The sequence below is a fragment of the Schistosoma mansoni genome, chromosome 1 (genome assembly GCF_000237925.1).
Source record: "Schistosoma mansoni strain Puerto Rico chromosome 1, complete genome".
NCBI classification, from domain to species: Eukaryota; Metazoa; Platyhelminthes; class Trematoda; order Strigeidida; family Schistosomatidae; genus Schistosoma; species Schistosoma mansoni.
In genome coordinates, this window is record NC_031495.1 from 14090943 (window position 1) to 14109977 (window position 19035).

The window sequence follows — 19035 nt, forward strand, 5'->3', positions numbered from 1 at the left end:
ACGACTTGGTTCCCTTGATAGCCCGTAAATCAGAAGGCTTTACTAGTCCAGATCAAGTATATTTATTGGCGATCTCGTGGTATCGAAATAATACCGAGACGTGCCAAAGAGTACAAGCGAATAAGCAGTGCGTGAGCAAGCTCGAACCAAACAAGGCGGATAGCGGAACAAGAAGTGAAACTGATACAGTTAAACAAATACAGTAAAACAATCTCTGGTACAATTGGTTACAATAATAATAATTGTTTCCGTTATTCCAATCGTGTTCTTATCGAGACTGGCCGGTCACTACAGATCATTAAAAATAAAAATGAACTGAAATAGCTTTGACAAAGAAGAAAATAGCCATTTTTGCGTCAGAATGCTGTCTTCACTACTGTATTTTAAAAGTACACATAATCCTAAACTTTCAGCTTCTTTTTAGACCACCTCCATTCCTTCAGCTCTTTATCCACTCATACCTTATTTACGCTTATTTTCTCCAACCTATTAGGATGCCCTTGCTTAAAAAGTATCTTGATAAAAAAGAATTCGACTAAGTAACGGTAATTTAACTACTCCTCCACAAATGACCGAACTTCAACAGGCATGAATAATGTCTGCTTTCCCTCTCGTTCTCTCTTTTTCTTACCCTCTCTTTCAATCCTCTCGAGATATGCCTCCGAAAACATATATGGTACAGACGACTTGGTCCTGTACCGTTGTTCGTGCCTCAGATGTTCCAGAGGGATATAAGGTCACGGTTGATAAAAGTTCTCAAATTTACGTGAGTTTATTCTCGACCATCAGTTGCATGTCGCAACTCAACCTTCATAAAGACCACAAACTGTGGTGAGAAGTTTTATTCCCTCATAATTTTATGATCAGTGTACCCTAATAAAATATCAACCTAACTGAGTAATCTACCCGAGTGAAGACTGTATCTTCTGTAGCAATTTAATCTTGCCTTTAAACTGGCATGCCTCATGTAACAGATTGTTATTTGAGAATAAATTATTACTATCATTATTAGGCCTACATTAGTGATTTCGTGGGTTCGTATTCACAGTTAGTCTGCTGGGTCGCACAAATCCACGTATAGGTATACACGTTTTGTTGTATGTGGTGGTTGATCCTCTCTTTGTTGGCTGTATACTGAACTCTGTTGTTTTTCTACGACGGATCGAATGTACGGGAATGGAACTGACTTTTACGAGAGTAAAAAAGAGATGTATAACCCTCATCATTTCATCAGTGATACACAACGAATATCTGATTCTTACGAGCACGGGTGTCGCTAGGTCAGTTGAGTGGACTAGTTTACCGAATCAGTAGATTCACTGGTTAATTTGGGATTAAGATAGACATAGGGTTGTCCACTATTTCTGAAGACTGCTGTTTGGGTCAGGGTACCAATCCTACTGAGTTTTCGTCTTTCCTTCGACAGGAAGATAATTTGAGTGAAGTTTCACTATGAAGTTTAAGGGCATTAGTGATTATCTTTACATTGTTCCGTATACTCAAATAGGAAAACACAATGGCTGGAAAGGTTGTATAAACATGTTTATATGAAGGCTGAATAAAGGAAGTGAAGATGCGACAGGTATTCAGAGTTTGAAAACGCTTTAACCAGTAACATTTTCCATTATGCATCGTACCCACCGAGTGAAATCAAAAGATAGAAGCGAGGAGGTTCGAAGATATATTTGGATTGACTGTTCTAATCTGGCTAGCGATTGCAGGGGATGTTGAGCACGGCTTTCCGACTCGTAATCTGGTGAGGATGTATGACCGAGTACCTTCAGCTAGGTGAGTCCATTAAAACTAATATGGTCAGCATTCAGTGTCGAAGACTTACAGAGCTATTTATTTTGTGGATTTATTTACCGCTACAGAAAAATTCATAGAATATTTTTTAGACTATCAGGTAACCATAGGTTCACATGTGAAAATACTCTGAATATGGCAAATCGAGAAAATAATGGTAGCCAAGTATCTTTCAATAAAGTAACTTAGATATACAAAAAGGAATAAACAGTCATTGAGCAGAGAGAAGTATTTGATTGTATTCGGAGGTATATTAAGATAAGAGAATTTGGAATTATAATTCTGAAGCGCTATAGTGCTTCATGACAGGTGTGGGGTGACTTTGTGATGGTGCTCGATCGAGCGACTGCAGTTTATCGACGTCATTTAAGACTAAGGGAGTTGTGAAAAATTTCTGACGTCGATAAAACTACTGAATTTAAGGAGATATTTGACTACCTAATGGCTCGTATACGACTTCGTCAAGTTTAACGTGGGAAGCTGGAGAGTAGCACCAATTCGATAATGACGAAATGTAACAGTCCGTTAAATTTTCCGACAAATAACAAGCTATTTTCTTAGCCCCAGGAAAAGTTTTGTTCTGGTATCAACGTAAAGTTTGATGAGGCGTATAAGTGGGTGGGAATACCATTGAGACTCAAGTCCTTACATAGAGAAAACCAGAGTCATTCCTAGACATACGATGAAAATGTGAAAGAACACTTAATTACTCATTTTCGTTACTTTCTTGTTGGAAACGCTTCAAATATTCTTCTTGATCCGTTGGGCGATATTGGATATTGTATATGTGCGAGTGCGCTTGAACTGAATCTTTGTAGAGGAGATGTCAAAGGATATTCCCAAGCTTGACCCTTTTAGAACTAAGGCAGAAATAAAGGGGAAGAAACAGAAAAGATCTCAGGGATCTTCACATTATAGGCCAAAAGCACCAACTGAACTAACACGTTTACCGGCATTTAAAGGTTCGTAAATCCACTTATGTGATCGATTTTTAGATGTCTCTCCCTCTGAGCATCAAGAGTTGTTTGTGAAGAAGCTTCAGCAGTGCTGTGTTGTCTTTAACTTTGAGGATTCAACCTCTGATGTTAGTAGTAAAGAAATCAAAAGAACATTCCTAAATGAGCTGGTAGAGTACATAAGCGTAACAAGGAACGCGTTAAATGAATCTGTTTACCAACCAATTGTTTCCATGGTTTGTTCTAGACTTATGTTTGTGATAACACATTGTTAGATTGCTTGCAACATATTCAGGCCTCTCCCACCCTCTGACAACCCGGACTTTGATCCTGAGGAAGACGATCCAATACTGGAAGCAGCCTGGCCCCACCTTTCAGTAATGACTTGTTTTACTTAAACACATTTTCACAGTATGTCTATGAGTTCTTCCTGCGTTTCCTTGAGTCTCCTGATTTCCAACCAGTTGCTGCTAAAAAATACATTGATCAAAAATTTGTACTTCAAGTAAATTTTTAGTTTTACGTTACGAAAGCTAGTTACTGGAGCTGTTTGATAGTGAGGATCCTCGAGAACGTGAGCTGCTAAAGACCGTAGTTCATCGCATCTACGGGAAGTTTTTGGGATTAAGGTCTTTCATCAGAAAGCAGATTAACAATATATTTCTAAGGTATTGTTAAGTCTTAGGAATCTTATTTCTAGATTCATATATGAAACGGAACAGTTCAATGGTGTTGGGGAGTTGCTTGAAATTTTGGGGAGTATTATTAATGGTTTCGCCCTCCCACTTAAATCTGAACACACTCGGTTCCTCGCAAAAGTGTTGATTCCACTTCACAAAGCCAAGTCCTTGGTGACTTTCCATCCTCAAGTAAGCTCTCAAAAAACGTATTGTGGAAGTTTTTAGGTAGTGCTTATCGTTACTTGTTCCATTTAAAGTAATGTAGTTATTAGCATTGCTATTAGATTAAGTTTCAAGTAATTTTCTTGCTGTTAAAAGAGTTATTTATTTGCATAAATGGCTTTTAGGGAAATTGGGTCCAATGATTAGATTTACTGTCCTGAATTTCTAAACTCCGGGGTAAAGTACCCTTTGTTGAGACCAAAATTATGCATATTTATTAGTTGGTATTAAAAATAATATTTTAAAATTTCAAGTTGACAGTCAAATTAAGACTTTTATGCCTATTGAACCTAACTTGTTACAAAAAGTACCCTAAATTTGGTTTGCTTCGTTTTGTGTAAAATTCACTTCTTACTGTTCTGTTATGTACAAGACATTCGCAAAATAGGTTATCCAACCTACCCACGTCAACTCCCGACTGTTGCTGCTACCTTGACGTAGTGGTCGGGCTCGTCTATCGTGATGAACCATTCAGGTTATACTGGCTGAAATAATCCATCCTCAAGTTCCTACCATGCCAGGCAGGTTGGTTGAAGAGCGGTAAGAATAAAAGCAGCAAACTCAAGATCCGAGGGTGAAGTCGCACTGCTGACTGTACAGAGGTGTAACGGCAGTAAGGTGTTTCCCTCAGACAACCAGCAAAACAGCGATGCTGCTTTCACACAAAGACAAGGTTTAGTTAGGAGAAGTCAACCCTAAAACTGCACGCTTTGCTTTATCCCACGAAGTTTCGTCTTCAATGGTAAGCTTTCAACAAGTACGGAGCTGACACAAAAATTACCCGCAAAATGGTCATGTGTGACCGGCCTCAAGCAGTTGTCCCTTGGGCACTGCAGTCACGTTTTCAGGTCACTAAGACCAACTGGAACCTAATTTCCTTTTCAGGTACCTCCAGAAGAACCCTTCCACGGTGTGGGCAACTGGGAAGCGATAACCGCAATCAAGACCACTATATTCATGATCAATTTTCCGTGAGCAACAAAATCATGTCTACAATAAGTTTTTCCCCATCAAAATGAGAAAGGTTGTTTCAGTATTGATCTTTGTCAGATTCGAAACAAATGGTAGGGGGTGAACCAGTTTAGTGCATTCACCACCACTTATTTTGGAAATCTAATCAGCTCTGGTGCGTTGTTGCCTAGGGAAATCTCGGCTTGGGTTCAGGAAGCCAGATTTTGTTTAGCCAACTTACGTAACGTGTGGCCTAGATGAAATGTTTGTATGCGTAACAAAAGACAAGCATATTGCACATCAGTCTGTTCTACTTTATTTTATTGCTGTGAAACATCGTCGAAGGTGGAGAGCATTCATAGGTTTTACTATACGGTCACAGATTCCTTTTAAGCATAGCTCGGGTATGTTGCTAATGGGGTATGGTAACTTGAACCGATGTACAATGTACCGGGTTTTGACTGATACTAAGGTTAAATAAAATATAAAAAAAAAGTGTTTTGCGCCGTGAATTGAGTGGTGTTCGGGTTTGCAGTCTATCATTATATAACCTCGTTATAGATATTTTGTTAGAAATAACACTAATCCTCTGAATTTCCAGAGATTCATCTACTAGGAGACTCACTCACTGACTGCAAATACAGCGATAATATTGTTCTAATCGACGAAAAATAGAAAACTGGCAACTTTTGTAAAATTAATCTGTAATGAGCAAACTTAGTGGACATTTCAATTACCTTAGTTGTTCTATCATGTCTTGGTGCGTAAGTATTAAGGAGTTCCTGAAATTTGCCATCCGACTTCAATTTCGGCTTGCTTTAATACGGTATTACTCGATGCTTTGAATTCCTCGATTCTATTAATTTTTTATGAACGATATCCTGCCTTATAAATTGCCATCAGAATTGATACATTTTTAATTTTGTTCTCCGTCTTTTAAATCCTCCCTTGATGTGTAGACGTCACAACTAAGACTGATGTTTGTGTGAGGTCTTATATTGTTCACTACTGATTGAGTAATGATATATTTCAGTGTTGTTGGCGTTGGCTTCTCCATGAAAGGCTTTGGTCTTGTATTACAGAAATCCTATTGTTTCCCATGAGATAATGCATAAGCCCACTACTTATTTGTTTGTTCGATCTATACACTAACATTCCAAATATTTAGAAGCCCAATTTAATTATGGTAACAAGGATTCCTCTCACTCAGATTTTAGTAGCTGGTACTATCTCATACCAATACATGGTTACGAAGACATAAGTCGTGTATTTCTGGGTGGTATTTTCGTTCTGCTTAAAAGGCGGTTGTATTTGGTTGTACTTTATTAATCCAATTTTGAGTCATTTCAGAAGCCTTCTCGAGGTATGGCTCCTGAGACCCTTACTTAGACACATTTACATTGGTTAGGATAATTCTGGAAACTACCATTTTTGTCCTTCAGCCGTCAATGCGAATATTCCATCCAAACTAGCACGTAAGTCAGAATTAACTAGCATCAACTGTTCGTTCTTTTTGAAAGAGGCTGTTTAGTCGATGCTCACTAAATAGGAAAAGTGAATGCTTAGTGTACAGTATACAAGTTGAAACAAAACACATGACTGTTTAAAATATTCAGATCATACCTGTTTGCCATACTTTGTATCAATGAGTTGACTTAGTCATATCGCCTACAATTTGTTAAAATATAGTTCTTGGTTAGGGACTTAAGAAAGCTCATATTTTATCTTCTGAAGTCCTAGTTAATTCCAAGCATTATTCAATGTATTACTGTATTTTATTTTAATCCTACTCTTCAGCTTGCTTACTGCATAGTCCAGTTCTTGGATAAAGATGCGACTCTGACAGAGCAGGTTGTTCGCGGACTTTTAAAATTTTGGCCCAAAACCTACTCTCAAAAAGAAGTTATGTTTTTAGGTGAAATTGAAGAAATTCTAGAAGTCATTGAGCCTTTACAATTTCAGATTATTATGGTCCCTCTTTTTAAACAAATTGCGAAGTCTGTCTCAAGTTCCCACTTTCAGGTTTGTTTCAATTTTGTCCTTGAAAATGTATCACAGTTTGGTACATAGTGTTATTAATTTACTTTGGAAGTTAGTTCACTTAGCTTCTTTATTATTTATTTATTTATTTAAACACATACATATTAGTACAAAAGGGCACCAGATACATATGCGCCACACAAAATAATGAAAGTAGGAAGAGAAGGGATGAAAAGATAAGGCGGACTGAAATGTACAACCAGAAGACTCAGTTAAGAAAGTTATAGCCACTCTTTATGAAGAAAGTAAAAGAAGGTTACAGCAGGATTGCCGCTGGCTTCTATTCTGAGCCATATCTGATAACGTCTCTAGCCACTGTGTTGCACCATCTCTCGGACCCCAGCCAGGGAGTCGTGGAGGACCAACAGAAGCTAGCCCTTTGCAGCTTTCTTTCATACCACGACACCATGTCATACACTGACCTCCTCTCCGCTTTTTCCAACCAGTCCCAGAGTCGGCAAATAATGCAAGACGTGGAAGTCTCTGAGACGACAATCGTAGAACATGTCCAAGCCACCGAAGTCGGTGTTTCCAGATGGTGACACCATTTGAATTATCGTCTCTGCGCCCGAACACACGATGCCGAACCTCTGCATTACTAACATGGTGTTGCCACTGGATGTCATTAATCCTTCGGAGACAACGATGGTCGAACACAGAGAGTCGTCTAACATCCTCAACTCGGAGAGGCCAGGTTTCACAAGCATAGAGCAAAACTGCTCTCACCGACGCATTGTAGATCCGACCCTTTACAGCCAGACTAACATCACGAAGGCGCAAAACCAGTGGCTCGGATGAGTTGGAAGAGCTTCCGGCAGTTACCAGATGCAGCTGCTGCTTCCATCTCATTAGCACGCTCCGACCACCAGGCTTCTCGGGCCTTACGCAAGCTTTGCCCGATTTCACTACGTAACAGCCTTCGTTTGTGGTCAAACTCACGGTCACCTGGAGTAGACCGACGGGCTTCCATTAGTTGTAAGGAGCCAGAAGAAACCCAGTGCTTGTAAGCGGGACGTTTCGCAAAGCCGCAAGCGACTTTACTCGCCATTTTCATGGCGTCATGAAGATGCAACCAATGCTCATCTATACTTTTCGGTGGGATGGTAGCTAGCCTAGAAGCTAGCTCGGCTAGATACTTACTTGCAACAGCAGTTGCAGCCAGTTTACTAACATCGATCCGTTGATGGCGATTAATCCTTCGGCCACTGAAAAGTAAGGTGAGATTGGCACAGACCAGGGCATGATCAGACTCCAGATAGGTGCTGCAAAAGGAGCGGCAGTCTTGTACACAACCACGCCAGCGGTAGCTGATCGCGATGTAATCAATCTGAGTCCAGGCTTGAGATGCAGAGGGAGAACACCAGGTGGCACACCGGCGATGACTGCGCCGGAAGTTAGTGCTAGCCAGAAACAGGTTGTGGTCTGTGCACAGTTGCAGCAAACGGTCCCCGTTATCTGTCCTACGACCAACAAGTCCCCATCGGCCACCTAAACGACTCTCTTCTGTGCATAGACGCCCGACCTGTGCATTCAAGTCTCCGGCTAATACTACAATATCTGTTGAACGCGCTTTCTGGAGAAGAACTGTTAACTGGTGGTAAAACTCATCCTTGATTGCATCCGGGCTGCAATCTGTCGGGGCATAGGCGGAGATGACGAAAAGACACCGTTTCTCACGCCGGTTTCTTCTCACTTTATAGGGTTCATTTAAATGCGACCCGAATACGAATTAAATCTGAAATAATTTGGTCTCTAACAAAACATATTATTGTCGACCTTGGTTCTTGACGGAGTTATTTATGAAACAGTTACACGACTACGTATTAGATAAATTTTCCAGTGTGTACATAAAAATCCTCAATAATGTTCACCAGCTCCCAAGTTCTGCAAAATGTTTATTTATTTGAACACAAATATTGTTACAAAGGGGCACCAGATACACATGCGCCACACAAATCTCATTTGATTTGTGTGTGGGCTATGATACTGGCCAGGTGCCCAAACTGAAGCAGGTGGTTTTCTTAGGGGACCACACTCGGAGCCTTTGACCTAAAGATCTGATCCACAAGGCAGTGGAGCATCGTAAGGAGATGCAGTCCTACGATAGCCGGTGACCAACATTTGATTCATACACCACTTGTTCCCTCAGGATACTGGAGCCAATGTGCACCATTTGTGTGGAATCAGGGTTTGCCAACTCCCCTAGGTGGACACTCCACATCCACCAACCCGGTTAAAGCGCCGGACATTCGCTTTTCGTCCTCTCAATTTCGTAAACAACAGTAATGCCACGAGAAGGCAGTGAGTAGGACTTCCCTGTCAGAGGCTATATACGCGTGGCCATGTGAGAGCATTTGGAGAGGGAGAGCGGGCTCTCCCCACTCTCGGCCGTACCAGGGCATTTGGGGGCTCTGCAAAATGTAGTGTATAATTTAAATGACTTATACATTAAGAGTATGTTTTCAATTTCCTAACAATACTTATGCCAACAGTGGCTTACCACTATTTCCCGACATACAGAACAAACCTTCTAAACTTGATAAAAGATTGGGAGCTTATGTTGATACGTTACTCAGGCTATTTTGGTAAGCAGGGAACCAAACAACAAACTAAATAAAACACTTCAAGATACAATGCACTTCACTTGCTAATGTATTTTCTGGATTTTACAAAATGTACTTCCTAGGTTGCCGAACGAGCACTAAGTTATTGGAACAATGATAACATAGTTTCTCTTATTGAAGAAAATCATGACACTCTTATACCAATATTATTCCCATCCTTCTATCGTATTTCACGTGAGCATTGGAATCAAACAATTGTAGCTTTGGTCGGAAATGTTCTAAAAATCTTTATGGAAATGAATACAAATTTGTGCAATCAGTTAGCTGAAAAACACAAAGTGGAACGTCAAAGGTAAGTGGTTTTTAGATTATCTCAGTAATTCCATATAAATGAATATCTGTGCCTTTCCAATATATATCTAGGTCTACTATTTTCCTAACTCTTAACTTTTACATTTTCAGATCTGTAGTTTCATTTTGATTGATGTTGAGTAGTACATAACTAGTAAAGGCGTGTTCAGTCTCCCCAAATGATCATTGTTCACAGACATCAAAATGGTTTGAAATCAAGACTTGTGTACTCAATTCTTAATAAATGTGACCACACTATTCTATCTTAGTTTTACATGTTAACCTCGCAGATTTATGTATCTGAAAACGTATGTGTAATATTCAGAAGTATTCGAATTATAGTATGAACTAGTAGTCCCAGCAATAACGCAATTTTATCAAGAAGTATTAGATGAGCGCGAACGAATGTACTGTATTTGGAATTCAAAATCGAAACAGTCATCAATATAAAGGAATCATTGGTTCATACAAACACCACATCCTCCACAGCTCAAATTGGAGTGTAAGTGTCTGTAATCGATTGTACGTCTTCTTAAGTTCATCTTGTATCTATCCGGCAGTGTATTGAATGTAGACTCTGTATTATCTAGAATGCACTCATAAGTATTAGAATTAACAACCGAAATTGGGACAGAATCACCTGATTCCTGGAATTTTATACAATCATCATGTCGGTTGTGCAGTGAAACCTCTGATATTTAGAATTTGCATCATAGAATTTCCAACAATATCCTCCCCCACGAAATAATGTTGGGTCCTTACGTCGCAATGTTTTAGCCAATATGACGTTCCCGATTTGCATTATCTTCTCAAATCTCATGCTTCGATTACTGTGAGTATTTGGGGATACACACTGATATATAATTTGAGGTATTCCATCATGTGACTTTGACTTGCATAAAAATTATGATACATATTCTTTTTGTTATTCATATTAGAATACACAGATAGATATGCATTGATATATGTAATTAACACATGTGATTCATCTAGGCTTCATTCACCTGCTAAACAATCCAGTGGAAAACATGCATCTGCCTCATACTCATTAGGATAATCTTGGACTTGATTTGGATTCTCTGCCTGTGCAAACTCCATATCTCGGCAAACTGGTTCTTTGATCGCTTCGAGAAAATTGACTATTCCCTCTGATTCATGATACCACTGACTAGGGATTCTGCTCGACACACATTGGTTTGGAGAATATCCAGCATCTGATACAATAACATCAGAAATGTGACTAGAACTTGACTAATTCGGAACGTATTTGTCACATTCATTAGGGATATTTCTAGAGATAAATCCATTGTGACGAGGAATAGCGTTTGATATGACATCAGAATTTGATTTTTATGAAATATTCCCCTCAAATTTATTAAGAGTTTCATTAGAGAATAATAGATCATTAGAAAAATCAGCATCTACCAAAACTGAATCCGGTTTTTGATCATGATTTGACTCATCTAACATATCGTTCTCAGAGTTGTAAGAAGTGTCATCAGAAATATGTGAATCATTATGACAAACCATATCTGGTGCAATGGAATAAGAAATTCGGTAAGAAGTTGGTTGATTAGGAATTTTTTGTCTCACAATGATTCTGGGTTTCATTCAACTGTGGACTGTTATGTGGCGTTATACCGCTCCTAGAAGTATTGGTTAAAGTGATCATAAGAAACATCCACCTTAGCATTACTTGCAGCGAAATGAACCGTGGTATTACAAACTGACTGAATGTGTCCAGTTTTACCACATTTAAAGCATTTAGAATTACGAAATACACATGAATTACGTGGGTGAAACTTGCCATAGAACAAGCTTTTTTCAAACTTGTGCTCATCTTCGCGAACCGTTTCACAATTTACAGAATCGTTATCTGAATAACCTTCATTACGTATTGGACTGCGACGACGTAGTAAAGTGGTGGGATTCCTGATGTTCTGACGAATCCTTTCACTGAATTTTTCTCCTTTACCGCATTTGAAATTTGTATGCTTTACATGGTCTAACAGTAGTTGCTTGAGAGTTGCATAAGGGAGTAAAATCGGTTTGTCTTCCGATAAATGTAAGGAAATGGGCCACAATATTAAAATCCTCATCATCTTCCTTGGTCATAGCCCAGATCTCTAACCTCTCCATGTAATCCTCAAAAGCATTAAAATCTGAATGTATGTTCAACCGTTCCATCACAGGCTCCATCGCGACGCCAATGTAATATTCAGAAGTATTCGAATTATAGTATGAACTAGTAGTCCCAGCAATAACGCAATTTAGTCAAGAAGTATTAGATGAGCGCGAACGAATGTACTGTATTTGGAATTCAAAATCAATACAAAGGAATCATTGATTCATATAAACACCACAGTATGTTTGGATCAATTGGGTTTTATGCGACTACTCTTCGGTTCGCACGTTTTTGACACTCAAAAATGCTCAGAAACAGTAACTATATTTTCCCTATTTTTAAAATCACTTCCATTTCTGCTAACCGTTGGTAGCTAGAAACAATTGACATAATTCTACTGTCAAAATCTTTGTATTGGTACCCCTTTTTGTTATTACCTCGTCACAGTGTACATGAATGTTGATTACATGTACTTACCTGCCTAATAAGACAAACAAATACTAACGACAATGAAATCCCAGAGACATCACATTTCTACATAAATTGTTTTAGTCACTTATTCCTATGTACCATTTCCTTAAATGTTTGAAAATTCATTCTATTTAATTTTTCTTAGGGAACGTAAACGGGAAAAGGAACGTGAAGAATTATGGAAGAAACTCGAGCAGCTAAGGATGTCTGGTTCGGGCGACACACCTGGTCCACCAAATATTGATTCCAAAACTAGCTCTGCAATTACCAACAATGCTTTCACTAATGTCCATCAGCTTGGGGTAAATGTGACCAAGCGCTAAGTGCGACGCTTCAACCATTTGTCTCACGCACTATTGACCATATAATATTGCGTTTCATGATCAATACATCATAGCAGCCTCATTATTCATTCCGTACTGAGCTAGAGATTTTTGTGAGCTAAATAGTGCTGAACACGTAACTTGGTCCTAAAGTACAACTTGATTAGTGCATGTTTGCCCATCCATGTATTCAGTGAATGAGGGTATATTCTCTTGAAGTGACTATTATACTTTTTATTCCCTGCTTCAGTTAAATACCACATCTTGTTATTCAATGTGACCTTAATTGTAACTTTATGAACATAATTTGTATGTTGACTTTATAGTCATAAGACAAATGGTCGCTCACTTCCAACCCCATTAACCTGTAAATCCATAAACAGGACAATAAAAATAACAAAGTGGTTATCCTAAAGTTTTGTGAATGGCTTTCCCAGTTTCATTAATATCATGCGCAGTTCAAACTTGAAGTAACATTCACGAAATGTCTTTTGAATTCTTTCTGGATGATTTATTTCGAAAATTTACTCGGTGTTTTTTTCTGTGTATTTATATTTTTACAGAAAACCGAGTATAGACGTAAATAATATATGGAACGCATTTTGGGATTTTACCATATCCTTAGTTATTTATTATGGTGTTTTTCACAAAACGCCTAAAATTTTAACTCCATGTATACCGTATTTGAATATCTTTGAGGCTGTATCCTGCAGCCATTATTACATTACTTTTTTGAGAAACCTGAACGTGATTCTTATTGGTACTTGTCACGATAGCTATTCAGAGATACTAAAAATCGAAACATCATTACGGCTATTGTCCCCCTTTGCATTCATACACTAATGCTCATCGCAGATTACGGTACTGCTGTTACAATGCTGTTTTAAAAATGACTCTTTGATCGAATTCAAATTTGTACTGCATTTCTATCTATCTATATCGTCTAACAACTCCCATGGTTTTATAATGCTATATGTGCAAATTCTTCATTTTAACACAAGTTAGTTTTTGACTTATCATTTTACAAGATCAGTATCATATACGGGTTGAGATAAAATTCCTCTTAGAGGTTATTTATGAATGAGCTGTTGTTATGGAGTAACGAACAAATCTAAGCTAGGGAAGCGATCATATCACATGCAAATTATGGAGAATGGAAAAACGTGATAATTTCTCTTATCACTGCTACAACAATTATCAAAGTTCACACCATTAGTTCATCTCTGATCTCAGAGGCTATATATCCCACTATTTCCAAGCCAGCCTTCTAATTCTCCATCACACTTATTTAAGCTTTATATACGTGTTTGTGAAGTCATTATTACGTCTTAAAGCATAGGTATGGAATTCTCAGAATAGTTTTAAATTTGCAGATGAAAGTACTCAGAAATAGAACAGATTCCTCACTTTGTTATACGGAAACGGTTGTCTATAATAAGACCAAGGTATATATGAGTCAGTATCAGTATGCTGCCTGATGAGTAAGTCTCAATGAGACAAAAAATCCTTGCAATTATAATCAGGGCATTTAGGGGGCTTTCGGTATTTTAAATGTGTAGTAAGAGTGCCATAACTGTTATCGATTATTGGTCGCTGAACTTTTCGCAACAGCAAGTCACTTTAGCGAGAAGTCTGCTCCACAAGTCAAAATTACAAGTTCCTCTCTCTGCAAACACCTGGGTTCCAAACATGTTTAACTTTGAGCTATTGGGTTAATAAGCTTCAAATCATCGGGGGGATTCGACGTCTTTCGAACGACAATTTTTCGGTTCTCTGGAGTTATCTGCTTTGAACGTCTCTAAACCTTTATGTAACAAACAATTACATTCTAATTACTCGGTCATATACTTGGAAAAGTTTCTTTTTGAGTCTACGTAAATTATTGGTATGGAAATAGCAGGGAAAATCACAAGCTTCAGTCAATGAAATCATTGACTGTCGCTCCAAGCCACGTTGATAGTTACAAACTACCTGGTTGGAGATGATAGATGACAATACAGAATCGGTTCCAAAGGGCCGTTTGATCTTTAGTTTGGAAATTACCTTATACTTCTTATTCTGTTCACCTATCATTCCTCAAGTTATATTGCTTGTTGCTGGTCTTTTTCGCTATAACTGAGACTGCTACTGCCATGGTATTCACCTTCATAAATTCTTACTACGCTCCTGATGTATTCTGGCAACCTGAGCCGACACATGTTTCAGGTTCGAAATCGCTGACAGCCAGTTGTCTTTTCGGATGTGCGAAGGTGAAACAAGAAGCTGAATCATAACTCATCGGAAAATATTTTAAGGACGAAGTAAACTTATATTTGGTCAGGATGTCTTGCAGTCTTCTTGTTGCTCTACTGGCTTTAGTGTACTTACGTATTGTCGGACTAGTTTTTCGTTTTCTAAGATTTCATCTGGCTTTTTGTACTAGAAGAAAGAGAACACATTAGATAAGAGGATTACAAACCGAAATCAGAAGAGTATTGTTAGCATGGGTCAATGATATGGACTTTTCATTTAAGGGTAAACCCATCCGGGTCATATCCGGAATGTTGAACTTTTTGTAATATCTGAATTGAAAGAAATCGGAACTAAAGATCAAAATGTAGTTCTTACTTTTTGTTGGTGGTCCGCAATAAAATATTCCCATCTTCAACGGAAACTCTGTACACATCTAATGGGTAAGGTAAGTTACGGATACGCCATTGGAATGCACGTGGAACATCGCTACGAATAAACAGTGGCTAATTTTGTTACTGAGGTAATGAAAATATTAAAATACAGCTTGTGGTGACTCCATTAGATGCTCTGAAAACTGGTTTTCCCTCCTCAGTGGTTCTCCAACTTCGTATTCCCATTGTCCGTCCCCACCAAGTACGGTTTTGCTTCTAAATTTCCTTGCTCATTATGATCATAAGGTGATTTGAAAAAAGCATACTTACTCAGTAGGTTATGAGTAGATAAATCATATTCCTCAACCATTTGTAAACCTTCAGGAAATAAGAAGTGAACCTTACGCTTTCCTAGTAATTTTTAACAAGAAAAAGAGCGAGATTTGAAGTTATCGAGGAGATTATTTAGTTCGGATGGTGGCTCTCAATAAACAAATATATATGAAACTTAGTCAATGTAAATGCTCTAGCATCTTATTTTCTAGATAAGTACGTAGATATGTTGAAAAGGTAGTCATAAAAAGCCATGTTCGGAATAATGTTTTATCATCCTTCCTACAGTTGCCGCTCTTTAATTGTAGTCTAGAAAAAATGAAAGTTTAAGGTACAGCTAGTACGAAGTGGTATATCAAATGGCCAGGATAATGGCCCTGTTACCTTACCAAGCGTAGTTGCCAGGGGATTTGCGATGCAGATGATTGTTGCTGCAGTCCAACCACTATTCAAGCAACTAACATAAGAGGGATTTATTTTGGATGTGTTTATATTTAGCGTTCAGCTTTAGGCATATCTGACGATATCTCTCAATTTTTAAGACAGGGAAGACATAATTTTGTAATATTGAGAGATGAAGGCGTTATTTACTTTCCTTACGACTACTGCTCGTTATACTGCGGTAGAAAATTACTAAGCTGGGTAAACCAAACGAACCGGGTGGTGGCCCATTTTGTAACAAAATAATCCGATACAGTTATGAAAGAAAAATCAGTGTAGAATTCTCAGTATGTGCAAGTGTGACCAACTGGATAAAGATAGTAAACTTGAAGGATTGGAGTTCAATTCTACTTGACTTCAGTCCCAAGTTACAATACGCAATGGATAGTTTTAAGTTATTTTCGAGATCCCTAATGAACGGCATGACTCCAAAGTTTCGTTAAATTAATGACGGCTTACCATCCTCAGTGATGACAGTCGCTTTCGCAGATTTAACCTTTTTGATCCATGCGCTGGTATCCATGTTTTGTAATTGCGTCCTTTCGTATTGCTTATCTTCAATATCCTGGTGACTAGTTAAAATTTCTGAGGTTCTTGTCTGACAGTGAAGCATGTTTTGTTTTGAAGAAGTGAACGTTTGTTAGAAAGTTTAAGAACACAATGATATGTGAACGTACTACACACTAATATATCCATGAACAATCGACTTTGGAGGTGTGGAGGAAGATAAATCTCCAAAATAAACAGTTCTGTAAGTCTTTGTCACTGGTGCTGACCTCTTTAGTTTACTGGGCACACCAAGCTGATGGCACTGGCTCACTCAACCGCACCAGACCACGAGTGTGTATGCCATACCACGCATTCATTTCAACTGTTGGCCAGCTTAAACCAAACGCTTCTCGACATATTGATAACCTTCTAAATATATCTTCGAACCACTTCATTTCTGGCTTCTGTTTTGTCTGGGTTGGTATACTTCGATTATAAAGGTGTTGCGTGTAAAGGTGTTGTCAAACTCCGAATATCTGTGACATATTTAAATGTCTTATATAGGCATGCCGTTGAGGAAAATTTTAGCCCATATGTTTGAGTCTGGTCGGCTGTATTCGTTAATGTGGCAGCCTAATTGTTTCTCCTCTGCAAGTGAGAACACATTCTGTATTTGCGCGGAAAATAATTACATAATATGTGCACCCAATTTACCCCATCGCAGCGTATGTAACGTGGACGCGATGCCCCTTTGGAAACTATTCTTATGAAAACACATTATATCTGAACCAATGAGCTGCTATCAACTTTTATAGATTATAATTACTAAACAACCTTGCTTGGGATGCATACTGTGAACCAGTATATGTTGTAAATTGTAGATCATGCCTGTAAAAATGGCGTGTACCTGCTATTGCAGAAATATATTATTATATTATTATATATATATTATTTTCAGGGCTCCATGACTATCAGCTGTGTATATTTCGGGCAAGACATTGTTTATCCGTGAGTCCATCAATAAAGTTTGCCAACTGTTTTGTTACTCGAAGTTTAGATTTTGAGAAGGAAAATTCGGTTAGTACTCTCATCAAGACTATGGTAAGAGCTAAATATTAAGGCGCAAAACATGAAGACAAGACATTCTCGAAGAACCACATGGAGTTTGAAATTCTCTATTATTGTGGTTGCCGATTTTTTAGGTTGCTTCTATAACAATCTTATCTGACGACGTAAATACAGAAGTTACCTATCCTAAGATTTATAGTATGAATCTCAGTTGAAAGCAGATGGATATGAAGGTGGATCGGCGTTGTCTCTGTATATTGGTATAGGTCTGTTAGTAAATGATAATAATATACTAGCCCAAACCCCACCTGTAGCTCCTCTGGGGGCTACTGCCGGTCCCTAGTCCGGGTAAAGGAAGAGGGTTGGGCATGGGGTTAGCGACTCCATCCCGTAGAAAACTAGCTCGCTATCAAAACGCCAGCCAGAAAAAATTACTCAAATTATTTAAACTCTGCCCTGGGAGTAGAAGGAATAATTATGACGTCTCATGATGAAAGCTGAGTTCCTTCGGAAGTCATGAAGCCGATGCACCTTCTAACAACCAGAGAGACAATTCTTATAGGTACATGGAATGTCCGGACAATGTGGGAGACCGAAAGAGTCTTCCAAATTGCTGCAGAAATGAGAAAATACAACCTGGAGGTGCTTGGAATCAGTGAAACACATTGGACGCAGGTTGGACAACAACGACTATCTTCAGGGGAACTTCTGTTATACTCCGATCATGAAGAAAATGCCCCACATACACAAGGAGTTGCATTGATGCTGTCCGGAAAAGCACAAAATGCACTTATAGGATGGGAATCTGATGGACCAAGGATCATCAAAACCTCCTTCAAAGCAAAGAGAGGGCATTACAATGAACGTCATCCAATGCTATGCGCCTAACAACGACTACGATGAAGACGCCAAAGGCCAATTCTACGATAGGCTGCAGTCGATCTTCGAGAAGTGCCCAACCAAGGACCTGGCCATTCTGATGGGAGATTTCAATGCCAAGGTTGGAAAGGTCAACACTGGATACGAAGACGTCATGAGACGACATGGACTGGGAGAAAGGAACGAAAATGATGAGAGATTTGCAAACCCATGTGCCTTCAATAAACTGGTCATAGGTGGCACTATATTCCCACACAAAAACATACACAAAGCCACTTGGATTTCACCGGATCACACTACACAAAATCAAATCAACCATATCTGCATCAACAAAGAGTTCAGGAGGACGATGGAGGATGTGAGAACCATGAGAGGAGCTGATATAGCATCAGATCATCATTTGCTGGTTGTCAAGATGAAACTGAAACTTAAGAAGCACTGGAAAACGGTGCGGACAACATCCTAAAAGTTTAATACGGCTTTTCTTGGAGATGCTGACAAACTCAACAAATTCAACATAGCCCTCAACAACAGGTTCCAGGCCTTTCATGATCTACTCAATGGAGAGGGGACTACCATGGAGAGCAACTGGAAAGGTATCAAGGAGGCAATCGTTTCAACAGGTCAGCCGAACAATAGCAGAAAAAGCCAAGGCACAAGCCGAATACACAGAGGCAAACAAGCAAGTGAAGAGGAGCATCAGAACCGACAAACGTAAATATGTGTAAGAGTT

The 19035-nt window shown here is 38.8% G+C and overlaps 1 protein-coding gene across 2 annotated transcripts; it reads left to right on the forward strand.

Annotated features, from left to right (window-relative positions):
• Positions 1-2604: 2604 nt before the first annotated feature.
• Positions 2605-13226, forward strand: Smp_035430.1 (putative protein phosphatase 2A regulatory subunit; the record flags this gene model as incomplete). 2 transcript variants are annotated; one of them, XM_018793343.1, is made up of 9 exons in its annotated part: positions 2630-2768; positions 2802-2998; positions 3038-3139; positions 3175-3267; positions 3300-3430; positions 3463-3631; positions 6413-6637; positions 9342-9571; positions 12312-13226. In XM_018793343.1, 9 exons carry the CDS (start codon positions 2630-2632, stop codon positions 12487-12489), a joined length of 1464 nt encoding a protein of 487 aa, XP_018647866.1. In that variant the 3' UTR covers positions 12490-13226. The 2 variants fall into 2 exon arrangements, with proteins under 2 accessions (XP_018647865.1, XP_018647866.1); XM_018793344.1 differs by lacking the exon at positions 12312-13226 and having other exon boundaries at positions 2605-2768; positions 9342-9816.
• Between the last annotated feature and the right edge of the window lie 5809 nt (positions 13227-19035).